The sequence below is a fragment of the Lates calcarifer genome, linkage group LG4, assembly GCF_001640805.2.
Source record: "Lates calcarifer isolate ASB-BC8 linkage group LG4, TLL_Latcal_v3, whole genome shotgun sequence".
In the NCBI taxonomy this organism is placed as follows: Eukaryota; Metazoa; Chordata; class Actinopteri; family Centropomidae; genus Lates; species Lates calcarifer.
The window spans coordinates 4,451,220-4,464,044 of record NC_066836.1 but is presented as its reverse complement, the minus strand read 5'-3'; the positions used below and the strand labels follow the sequence as shown (position 1 = coordinate 4,464,044).

The 12,825-nt window shown below is 41.5% G+C and overlaps 1 protein-coding gene across 2 annotated transcripts in view; it reads left to right on the top strand.

Annotated features, from left to right (window-relative positions):
* Nucleotides 1-12,825, top strand: part of LOC108884339 (zinc finger E-box-binding homeobox 1) — a 59,216-nt gene that overhangs the window by 32,220 nt on the left and 14,171 nt on the right. For both annotated transcript variants that reach the window (XM_018678188.2, XM_018678189.2), the window contains exon 2: nucleotides 6,749-6,928. In XM_018678188.2, coding sequence (XP_018533704.1) covers nucleotides 6,749-6,928 — 180 coding nt within the window. The remainder of the gene's footprint in view (nucleotides 1-6,748; nucleotides 6,929-12,825) is intronic.

Below are 12,825 nucleotides of genomic sequence, written 5' to 3'. Positions count from 1 at the left end.
AGATTCTCTGAACAGTTACTAATCGCACACATGCGCATTAAGGTTGTCTCTCGCTCTCTCGTGCTCTCACTGTAACACACACACACACACACACACACAAATGTGCACTCATATATGAACATACACGTGGCAGATGCTCTGTCTCTTTGGGAGGATGGGGGGCAGGGGGGGAGTCCCTGGTCTCTGGTCTCTGGCTTACATTGCTGGCTGCAAACAGAGGGGCTTTCCTGTGTGTGTGTGTGTGTGAAGCTGGTGCATTTATAGCTCTGCAGTGTGTGTGCTTGTCCAGAGGTTGTTGGTGGCTGTATTAAAGCAAGGTGTGGAGATGGAAACACGGTGCGGCGTGCCAGGGAAATAAGCGACCACACCCCTCCTCTCCTGTCTATGTGGATGACGCAGCCTCAGTCTTACCTCATGATGTTGACTTTTAACAGACACCTCAAGATTATGACTCAGTGCTGCATAGTTAACGTCTTCCAGTCTTGCAACGAGGGCCGCTTTTACTCTGCCGTAGCCATTTTTAACCTGAAGGGCACTCAGAGGTATGTAGCATGTACTGCGGCGTTTTAAAAGGTGTGAACTTACTGCACATATAAATAACACAAACAAACAATACCACTGCAGAGAAGCGTTTGAGGGTTGGATGGTTGGTAACTGTGCAGCATAGAAATACATCACAGAAAAGGAGGAGGAGGAGTCCAACAGTCAGACTTATTTTTTTTCAACTGTGTCTCAGTTGTTTATTTTAAAAGTGTCAAATAAATCTTAATAAAATCAAGGAAAAACGTCAGATATTTGCAGGTGGCAGCTTATAAAAAATATATATATGTATAATATAATTTTAAAAATAGATGAGATTAATTAATAATAAAAATAATCTTTATTGGAAGTCATAGTTTATACATATTTATATTTGAGTAAGCTGTATATGTCACCTTTAAGAACTTTAACAGTAGCTAGTTGTCTAATTCAAAGGACAAGAAAATGTGTGACTGTCCCTTTAAGTGGGCTGACTCTCTGTGCAGCTGCTCAGCATGTTAAAGTCTGGTCACATCTAGTAGCAGACAGACAGCTTTAGTGATGTACACTCTTCTGTTTGGTGTGCCACACACACACACACACACACACACACACACACACACACACACACACACTGGGGTAATTGTCTGTTAGGGGCTTGGCAGAGGTCCCATCCTGCACAGCTGCACTGGGTCAATACACACACACACACACACCCTGAGCACACTCGCTGTGGACATGTCATACAGTCTGATGTTTTGCACACTCGTCTTTCTTTAGGACGTTTCAATAACGGACATAAATAAAAAAGGAGTTGAGTCATTTTCATTCATGCACAGAATAATGAGTGTTGGTTCAGCTGTTGGAGGTAATCATCAAGTCTTTAATTAATGACTGATTGTGATGAGTTATTCACTATTTATTGGTATCTTGCAGCGTTCAGTTTTAAAATATGCCAGGCCAAGTTGATTGAGGTTTTTAGCCATGCAGGCTAGGTGGCTCTAAAGACGGTGACGTCAGTTGTTCAGTCATTTCACTAAAATATTTCAACAGTTATCAGATGGATTGTCATGAAATTTTGTACAGAAAATCATGTTTTCAGACAACATATCCTGCTGACCTTTGACCTTTCGTTTAGCGCCACCATGAGGTTGACATTTGTAGCTTCCCTCTCATGCTGAATGTAGCACCATCATCATGTTTGAAAATAATAATTTCTAACCAAATACGTGTGAAACTAAACACAAAAGACTCTGTGTTGTGCTAGGTAGCAGATGTCTGCATGCTAAGCTGCTGATGGTGAACATGGTAAACATTATACTTGCTCACTATCAGCATGTTAGCATCTAGCTCAAAGCACTGCTGTGCCTCAGCTACATGACATCTAGGCCAATATCATCCTGATTTTATCGTATTTTATTGTATCATATTTGCAAACTGTCTATTTTTAACCTACCCACCCTCGCTCCCTCCCCCTCTCCCCGCTGCATAGCAGCTGACCTTTGACCCAGATACCAGGCCATGTGGTCCAGTCAGGGTTGTGTTGTGGTGTGTCAGACACACATGATTTCCTCCCGCGGGCTTGCATGTCCTGATGTGGGGTCTGGCTCACTGATGCTAACACTGAGGAAGTCAGTTGCTGTGTTGTGTGTTCAGTCAACTGCTGCTGCTCTGTGCTGTAACTGTTTGTAGAAATTATTTATTTTCTCTTTTCTCAGTCGCCGAAAGTTAAAAGGGAGACACCAGGGTATTTGTGGGGGTGATGCATGAGCGAGTAGTGCTCATTTACAGCGGGAAGTTTTTATTTTCAACCATATTTACTGAGGTGACTTTGTTGTTTATCCGTGGTGCTGCTTTCTTGTTAAAGTCTTATAGCATTTTTTTTATTTATTTTGTTCAGACTACCTCATTAAATGAAGGTTAGATCAGCTAAAGTCAGACGAGGAAGACAGGATATTATGAATTCCATCCTCCGACTTATTGCTCTCACCCTCTTTGTACCATTTCCTTTGTTTTAATTGAGGGAAAATTTCACCCTGCTAGAGGAGTGCTGTTGGCAGCACACCTTGCAATTAAAGCACACAGTTTTATTACTTGGTTGTGTGTTTACTGTTACTAGATAACTGGCTTAATGTAAACGAAGTGTTTTTATCACAGACAGGTAAAAAAAAAAAAAAAAAAGATAAAAAAAAACAGGTAAAAATGGTTCAAAACAGGAATCAGGCAGACAGGCAAACGCAGAGCTGGAAAGCTTGGCTGAACACACAAAGACAATCTGGCGAGTGAAAGGGGCAAGTATACATACAGAGGGGAGTAATTAGGGAAGTGAAGACAGGTGTGTGGAAGATCAGGCGGGAAACATTGTGGGAGGGAGTGGCCCGGGTGTGAAACAACATGAGTGTTAGGAGCGTGGCAGAAAAACAAAACAAGATGCAATGTGCAAATATGTCAACATAGACCATCACAGCCTTCTTCATATGTGCCCAGATGTGTTTGAAAACATGTCTCGTTATCAGTGTTTGTACTACTGCATCTACTGCTGAAGCTGTGCAAAGACCCTCAAGTCAGATGTGGTGATCATTTTCCCTCCTTGCCATATTTGGACTTACAATATGCCTGAAAATTAAGTGACTAAAAGCTGGTTTAGAAGTTCAGGAGCCCTGCTAAATTAGTTAGTATTGTCTCCATTACTCCTTTACTTGTTGTATTACCTCATTTGTGAGCTACTTCAGTTTTGAAGTCTTTGCTGTTTTATCAGTGATTTAAAATGCTGGGCCGAGCCTGCTGAGAGTGCAGTGGTATTAAGTAATATTTTATGACAGATTTCAGACGTGAAGTGGCAGAAGTCCTATCAGCAATAAACATTACTTTGGAGTAGTATTGAAAGGGCTATGTTATGAAACAGATTGTTAATCAGAGAGATGGATGACAGGAAGGGAGGAATGCTATCGTCTAGACTTCCCTCTTCCTCTCTTAGCTGGCCTCTCCTCCTCACAGACCTCCAGACAGATGGAGGATTAACAGTTCACTTGATGCACTGTCACGATGATGTGGACAAATCTCTCTAACTTTTAACTTTAAAAACACACACACAGACATGTACACAAGAGAAAGGTTGTTGTAGGACTTGTCTGCGTTTATAGTTATGTTTACATCACATGTGTTGGGAAGCAGTCATCAGTTTTTGTCCCCTCTTCCTTGCTAAGTGCTGCCCCCTGTCTGCTGTCATGGTAACTGCACTCTGGCAAAGCGAGAGAAGAAGGCATGGCCTCATGGAAAGGATGAATTTCTGGATTATCTGTAGTCAGGCTGTGCCGCTCTCATCCTGTTTGTCAGTAAGATGCCTTCAGAGAATTTGTTGGAGATATATTATAGACGTTGCTGCCTATAATACCCAGAAATCCTGTATCTAATGTCATTAAAGCACACACAGCATTCTCATGTCTTCTAACCTGATCAGTCTGTAATTGAATCCAAACAAACAAGAGAGGAAATAGATCTAATGTTGCTGAGTCCAGCTCTCTCATGACAGAGTGCTGGGTCGCTGTTTTTTTTTTTAGTTTGTGTTCCTTTTCTAGGTTTTACTCTTTTTACAACAGTAGACTGGTTGTATTTCTACGTTAAAATCTTGCTGCATCAGCTCATCTGCTTGATGCACATGTTTTAAGAACCAAGCTCATTCCAATTTCATAAAGCAACCAGGAAATTCAAATGTCACTACATCAACCTCAGTGATTAGTTTTTAATAAGAATATTATCTGACTGAAGAGACTCATCATAACGTAGCAGACACCAAGAAGATTAGTTCATCTTTGCTATTTTTCAGGAAACACAGATGTCTCCTTCCTCACTGTCAGAGATTTGCCAAGTCTGGGAAAACAGAGAGAGATGATATTTAAATCTTAAATAGATTTAATTGCATTGAAAATCTTTTAAAAGAGTGGAAAGTCCAGATTGTTTAATTACAGTACACATGGAAAAAATTCCAAATTAGCACACTGACCAAAATTCACATTCATTGAAGGAATGAATACAGGTTACGTGGGTACGGCGCCTAAGCTCTTACTCAGTGCCTCTCTCCAGTATCCTGTGTTATCTGGTGCTCAGCTGATTGTTGCTCCCTCCAGCCAACACTGTTAAGAATAACTCACCAGTTTGTAACAGGCGGCCTCTGGTGTGTGGAGCAGACACAGCTGTTTATCTTAAAGTATCTAGACCTTTCTATTATTGGAAGTGCCACAAGCCTGTCTGGTTAATAATGTGTGTTTTTGTCTGAATGAAGGGAGCCACAGTTTGTTGATTTTCAGGATCTCGCCGCCTGCACCAGGGGTGTGTTTGGGCTGACCGCCTTGCATACAGATATTAACTTCACTACTGATGTTATCTGGCCAAACCACAGAGGTTCTCAGCTTACACCAATGTATGTCTCTGTAGGTTTTACATAAATGTGAAAAGTAGCCAACAAGTCTGGTTGAGGGTCACGTTACACAGCAGCTTTTTTTGTCATATTTATTTTTATGAATATTTGTCTCCTAATAATGTTGAAATGTGGCGCAGGGGAGGCTGAAGTTGCAACTTTTTAGTGGTTAACTGTGTTTTTATTTTGGTTTACTGTAGAGCAGAGACAATTACTCAATTGGTTGATTGATAGAAAGTCAATTGGTGACTGTTTTGATTATATTTACCATAAAAGTCATTTTTAAGTAAATAAATGACCAGGTACAGCTTCTGCTCTTATTCTAAATGTGAGTCTTCAACTGAATATCTTTGGATTTTGCACATCATTTGTCAATCTGGAACATAATCAGCAGTTTAATCAATAATTAATGACTAGTTGACGGCGATCAACTGCAATTCTGTTGCAGTAGACACATGTAGGATATGATTTTGTTCCACTACTACTGACAGTATCGCTATCACTATCACTGTGATACCACATACAACTATTTCTTCTCACACACACACACATCCAAGGATTCAAAACAGAAACCAGCACAAGTTGTGTAAGCATCACATTTTTATCCACCTGGCTGTGTATGAAATGACAAACTAGAGCTCCTGCATGTATAAACCTAATGCTCCTCTCTTTTTCTCCACTCCATGACTCGCCCAGCCTCTTTCATCGATCCAGACGTGCATCGATCTCGCCCCCACAGATGCATACACACTGACACACACTCACACACTTGTGCATTCAGAGCTCCACTCGTCTGTCTGGAACAGTGACAGAGTCGTCTCCAGATAGCACCACATCTCTTCTGAGGGCTGACATGGGAGCACGTGTGTGTGTGTGTGTGTGTGTCTTTTATAGAGACTGTGTGTGCTCAGGGTGTGTCATAGATATAGGTGGGGTTACAGTAGGTGTGCGCCATCTGGTCTGCAGCGTGTGCATGCATGGGTGTGTGAGCGGTTAACGGCGCTACCTGAAATAGATTCCTACTTCATGCAGAGGTGCGGCACTACACACACATACTGAGCTTGTTTTGTGGTTTGAGACCTGTGTGTGCATGTGTATGTGTGTAAGAGAGTGTGTGAGTGTGTGTGTGTGTGTGTGTACACCTGTCACCTGTGAACAAACGGCCCAGGCTTTCCTCCTCATTAGGCCTCTTCAGCACCTCCACCAAGACGTACAGCCTCCCTGCAGAGAGCACACACACACACACACTTTTGTTCCCTCGCATATGTATATATTCATTTACACTCACACACATGCTGACAGTGAAAAGGCAATTATACTACCAGCAGCATGGTGCTCATCACCACTTACATCCCCATATATCCTCACGTCTCCAACATCTATGGCTTTTCTGCGAAACACACACCCACACACACACCTGCTCCTCTTAAGTTCATTCACACCAGTCCAGTTGGTCCATTTTTCACCCTGAGCTCCCATTAAGAAGCAGTACCCCACAGACACACTCACTGACTGCAGCACAGCGTAAAATAGATTTTCTCTCTGAGGCCGATAAACAAGTGATTATTTTCCCCCGTGGCTGTAGTTCGTCCTTTGTTATGTCTTCTCCGTGTACGTGAAGAGACGGAAATTGTGTGTACCTCAAAGCCAGAGATTGATTGATGTGATGTGATGAAGGTAATCCTCTGCACAGTGTGGAGCACAGCCACACTGAGGCTGGATTACTAGCTTTAGACTAGTTTTGCTAACATGCTTTGTGATATTAAAACATCTATGAGGAACGTATCCTATCTCTTTGTCTCTTCTCTGCAGTGACAAACTTCAACAATGGCTTGGAGGCCAGTTCAGACTCTGATGACGAGGACAAGCTACACATTGTGGAGGAGGACAGCCTGCAGGAGCCCGAGGTCGCTGATGCCGATGGGACCGCGCTGCAGGACAGCCATGACGCCGCCACAACAGTATTACCCCTCAACGGCTCCTGGAACGGAGGTGAGACGCCACCATGGAAACACGAGGATTATACATTTATCTGTATCAACATCCAGGTTTTCATTCCAGCCAATGTTTGACAGACTTCACTCTGGACTTTTGAGATTGATCTTTTCATTATCTGTTAATCCTGGGAAGGTTTGCTGAGCATGTTTGCTCTTTCTCAGCAGTGCCTTCTCTCAGATCCATGCAGTAACATTCCCACTCCCAGCTGGGAGCTGCCCAGTACACCCACACAAGCTGTCTCCTCACAGCTCTGCTGCAGCACTCAGGAGATAAGTTAAACTTTTACCCAGCTGCACCTTACTAGAGGTAGCTGATTGAACTTATTCAATAATAATATATATAATAATGTCCAGCATTATTCCTCTCTTTTATATCTGTGAATAAATCTTACAAGGTACATTAATAATGGATTGAGTCCGCTCAGTGTATGGTAGTACTCTCATCTTTATATGGTCATGTGTTGGCTCTTCTGTTTCAGTAGATACATTAGAACAGGTGGTGAGATTATCCACACAACTGTTATCAAGTGCAACCAAATCAGGACAGAGGCAGACTTATGTTCACTGTGTTGGCTGTGCATTATTGTGTTACAGTCCTACACAAACTGAAGCACACACAGAGTGTTTTTTTTTTTAACTCCTCGCCTCTTAATTAAATAATGTGATGGCAAAATGCCACCAAGATAAAAACACGTAAACTAAGCATTCTGCTGCCAGTGTTGTTGTGTTAATAAAAAAAAAAAAAGCTGGAGTCAGCTGAACACGATCGCAGCTCAGTGTGGTGTGACACTTTCAGATCAACTGAGAAGCAAAGAGAGATCAGAAACCAGAGATCTGAGCAATAAGAGAGTGAAAATGGGGGTTAGGCAGATGGAGAAAGAGGGAGCATGTCTGAGGAAAAGACAGAGCTTCAGTAACACCTTAAATAATGTAGAATCTTGCCGGCAGTCATGCAGAGGTTTTGACTGTATAATCTCCTGCTCTCACATCCAACAAACCTGGAGAAATCCCATACATTCCTTATAGACTACCACTTCTTTGTATAGCACAGTACTCTGCCCCAGGGTCAGTTCTTTATTGTGTTGCTGTAGTGTGTGTGTGTGTGTGCGTGAAAATCTCTCAGTCGTTTGACTCAGTCAAGTCACACCCTCATTTGTGATTTTAGTTTAAGATTTATTTCACTTCTTCTTCTGTTTTTCACCTAGAAAAAAAACTGATCCTGTTCCCCAGGTCAACTGTTAAACTCAGCCCTCAGAGTTTTTATTGTTTGGTGTGAGAGTGACACAAGAGGCAGCCATTTACATTTACCGCTCTGCCACACACAGCATCCTGCACGATGCAAATACAAGAGATGCTCGGATGAGATTACTGAGTCACAGCTCAGGTGAAAGAGAAAATCGGAGCGAAACTTTAATCCAGTCAGAGCTTTAAGGCAAAGAAGTGAAGCTGACAGAATATATAGTATAGACAGTTGTTCTGTTCTGTCAAATAGCTGATTATTGTTAGTAAAATGGTGGACACATAAACTTAAGTGAAGTCTTTCCTGTATTGTGCTGGTTTCTCTGTATTTCAGCCTTTGTAACTCAGCCTCTTCTCTTGTTTTGTCCTCTCATGACTCATAGAAACAACTTGACTTTAAACTAAAGGCCACTTAACGCTGTGGGATTTTGGGCTGTCCCAGATGAGAGCAAACACTTCTGAGAAAAAAAAAAAAAAAAAAGGTGAAATTTTTGTCCGTCAATACAAAACTATCATCCCACGTGTGTGACCAAAGACAGGTTGCATCAGAAACTTCAGAGTGTCAGAAACGTAAGAGTAGGATCTCACAATGTAACAGCTGCTATGACACACACTTAACCAAACAACTGAAATACACTGTGAAATTATAATAAACAGGCTGACGAAGCTGGAATACAAACGTGCTTGCTTGACATGCTTAAAATTTGAGATTGACACAGATTGTAGACTTGAAGACTTACTGACTTTATCAGCTCCATCTACCACCATTTTCTTTACTGTTGATTTAGTGTCCAGTCTGTACAGTAAGTATAAGACTTTTTGTCTGCGTTTATCTACCTGCTCTCTCTTTGATCAGATTAGTTCCACCCTCCTCTCAACCTTGGCGAACACCAGCTTGCCTGCAGAGCCAGATGTTCTGCTTTCTCTCTCTCTCTATCTGCCCTCTCCTCTCTGACGGCCTGTACATCACCGCAACCTAAAGGCTAATCTTACTACAATGCACATTATCTCCCACTGAACTGAAATCTCCCACCTCTCTGTCTCTCTCACGGCGACAAGCTTCATCATCGTTTCTCGCCGAACCATCAGGGTCCACATGATCACCTCTGTATTTATTATATTTTGAAGTCCTTTGTGCATAAATTAAAATATTAATGAGGAAAAACAAACACCTACTCTTACCTCTTTTTAAAAGGTGTTACATCAGTTAAAATGCATTGCAGCATATCATGATTTTAATATTGTTTGAGTAGGGGTGCACCTGGCATTTATGTTTAATTATGTATTAACCTGGCAAGTATTTTCTTAATTAACTGCATAATTGTTTGGTCTATGAAATGTCAGTGAAAAATAGAGCCATTCACAATATCCTAAAGCCACGAATGCCATCTTCAGATGTGTTGTTCTCTCCGTCCAACAGCGCAGAATCCAAATAAGACAAAGAAAAGCAGCAAATCTTCACATTTGAGGAGCAGGGAGATGAGGATTTTTGGCTGATATTACTTGAAAAATTCATCGAACGAATAATCAGGTATCAAAGGTGTTGGTGATTCTCTTTCTGTTCTACATCTGAGTTAATATTTTTTAATAATTTGTGCTCTCTCTGCAAGGACAGGTGTGTTGACTGAGATATTAGTGAAATAATGCTGTAATGAGTTCCCTCATTAGCAGTGCTGGGATTGTGTGACTGTGGGGAGTTGAGTCAGCTGAACTGCATCTATTTTGTTTGTCAGTGCAGACGGGTTTTATTTGCGCTGCATGTCCACTCGTAGATTAACACCAAGCAGGTTTGGTCATGCAGGATGTGTCACGTCTGCTTTATTAAGTGCGTTTGGGCTTCGTGTTGGTTATCAATCAATTTCCTGCTGTCCTTCCTCTTATTCTACCCATTACTAGTTTCAGAAGTTTCATCAGTTGCAGGAAGTGCAGATAGAAACAGATGTTTTGGAAGCTTTATGTCTTTATTTAGTTTTTTAAATTGGTTTTCTTTTCACTTCCAGGCAACCTGCAAAAGCTCTTTTAAAACTCTTAAATTCAAACCTCCACATATCCTCCACTAAGTAAGTTTGCAGGATTAGCTACGTACCCATCCAAGGACACTTTTCAGAAACATGACACACCTTAGCAAACAAACCAAACTGCAAAAGTACCACAAGATTTAATAACCGGAGGCAGAACCGAGTCTGCATTCAGCAGCAGAGGTTGATTGGCTTGTGTTTACACCGCTTCTCAATACCCTTTTAATCCTCGATTCCCCGCAAACAGCTCAGCCCACGCAAGCATCTGCCTTCATCTCAACAGCAGTTAGCTACAGCCAAGCAGGAAATACTAAAACCATGGAGACGGCGAGAATGTGACACTCAGAGATATTGCTCTCAAAGCTTGTTTCATTGTTGCTGAATAAAGCCTTACATGGTGTGAGCAGTGCTCATGAGTGCTGCTCGCTCTCTTTCACTTTGTTTTTCTCCCTCTCTCAGCTCTCTCCTTTCTCCTCTGTGTACTCGCTATTTTTCTACAGTCACTGATCCCTTTTCATCTCTGTATTCTTCTACCTCACTTGCTTCTTGCCTTTTTTGCATTTGTCTCCCCTCTTTTTCCTCTGTTCTCCTCCTGCTGAGTATCTAACTTCAGATACTATGTGAAAGCCTCTCCTCTGTGTTTGAAGTGATCGCTGGTTCTCTGCTCGCTTTGGATATTATTAGCTGTTAATTATCTACAAAAGTTTTGCTGAGCTTGTTGTTGTTGTTCAGTCAACCTCAACATTAGCATTACTTATTTGACTTTTTTGGAGAAAAACTTACTTCTCTAACTTTTGTAGGCCTAACTCCCTGTGCTGCTGCAGGTCATATGGTGTGTTCAGCTGTGGCTGTTAGAGCCTGACATCAGCATAACATATATTATTGGCAGATGAGAAAATGCATTTCAGAAATGCAGAAGATGCCATAAGTTTGAGGTTATTTAAGAAACAGTGTCACTATTACATTTATTTTTCCAGCTGTAAAATATTCTGCTCGGTCTATATCTGGGTCACAGTTCTTAGATAACCAACTTTAAAGCAACAAAATGTAACTTAACTGAGCAACAGCGCTCTCTGCTGCCATAGCAAAAACACCAAACTCTGTTTCTAATTCTTGATGTTTCCTGTTTCCTGGCTGGATATCTGAGATGAACGCTGGTTTTTAATGACTTCAAAATCTTTTTTAACTGATCTACAGTTTGGCATTTATCTTGGCCTGATTTGGCCGCTGACTATCACTCGATTTGTGATCATCCCTGCTCACCAACATCAACTTCGTGTACTATTATGTGTTTGTGTTAGAAATTGAACATTGGCAGAAGTATCACTATTGGAATTTGTAAAGTCTAATATCAAAAAACACTTAGAACACACACAGACTGTTGATAATTATTAATTAATTAATTATTATTATTAATGACATATTATATCTACAGATAAATGCATTTTGTAAACAGATTTATCATGATGAACCACTGGTGAGCGACTGTGTCCACATGAGAGCAAATGAGGTTGAAGAGTTATGACAGCAAATTTCGATGTTCTTTAATTGCTGGCGTGCATGTCTTTTCTTAACGTCCTAACGTCTTGACATCTGCTCTCAGTTCACTCGTCCATTAGTCATCAACCTTGGACACTGACCAGTTATAAATAACTTTACTTGGGAAAGAAGTCTTTCCCATCGACTTTTTACAGTTTATTGACAGTGTGACATACTTGTGAGCAGAAAAAGAGAGTTTATTTATTATCTGAGTGCTGTGTTTTTGACCCTTGACATTTACTGTTAGGTGATTTTCATGGTTATAACTTAGGAAGGTAAACCTGTGTGAGCACCTGCGCCCCCATTTTAGTTATTTTATAGTACATAAGAGCAATTAAATGTCAGTGTCAGGTGTAGTGTGGATAAGGGAAGTGCGAGTATGATCAGTTTTTGAGGTTATTTGATCAGTTGAGTCTCAGTATAGAAGCGGAACATAACGTATTTGACTTGAGTCATGTGTCAGGACTTTACCTGTTGGTTTTCACCTGCACCTGCTGTAGAAACCAGCCTGTTCACTCCTTTAGAAAAACATTAACAAACCAGGAAGGAGAAGCATTTTTTAGTGTGTGGAGGGACTCTGACCGTGTTGGAGGGAAGTCATGGAAAAGTCATGAAATGTTGCAGCGCCGTGGAGCCACTGTGGGAAGCCTTCAAAGACTTTACGTGATATTTTTGGATTGTCTGACTTTCACTCCTTTCTTTCCTACCCGTCTGAGGCGAGAGGAGAAAGCAGGGAGAGCAGCTGGTGTTGAATCGGCCCTCTGGTGAGAGAGATTAAAGTCTGCTACTCCCCCTGCAGTCTGGGCCGCACTGCAGCTCCAATCCATCCTGCCTTATAAATTCACCACGGACTCACAGTGACAGGTTCTGGCAAGGTATAGGAGTGCAGTGTGTGCAGAGTGTGTGCGCTCGTGAATAACTCTTCCAGTGTGTTTGTCTGCGCAAATGCGTTCCTGTTGAGTGTGTGTGTGCACCACATGATTTCCTGTTTTCATTCCATCCTGATATTCCACATGTGTGTGTTGAGGGTTCCTGGCTGTCATTACTGCGTGGCTTTTTGTGAGGCATTAAGTGTAATTGTAGAGTGTGGTGGGAA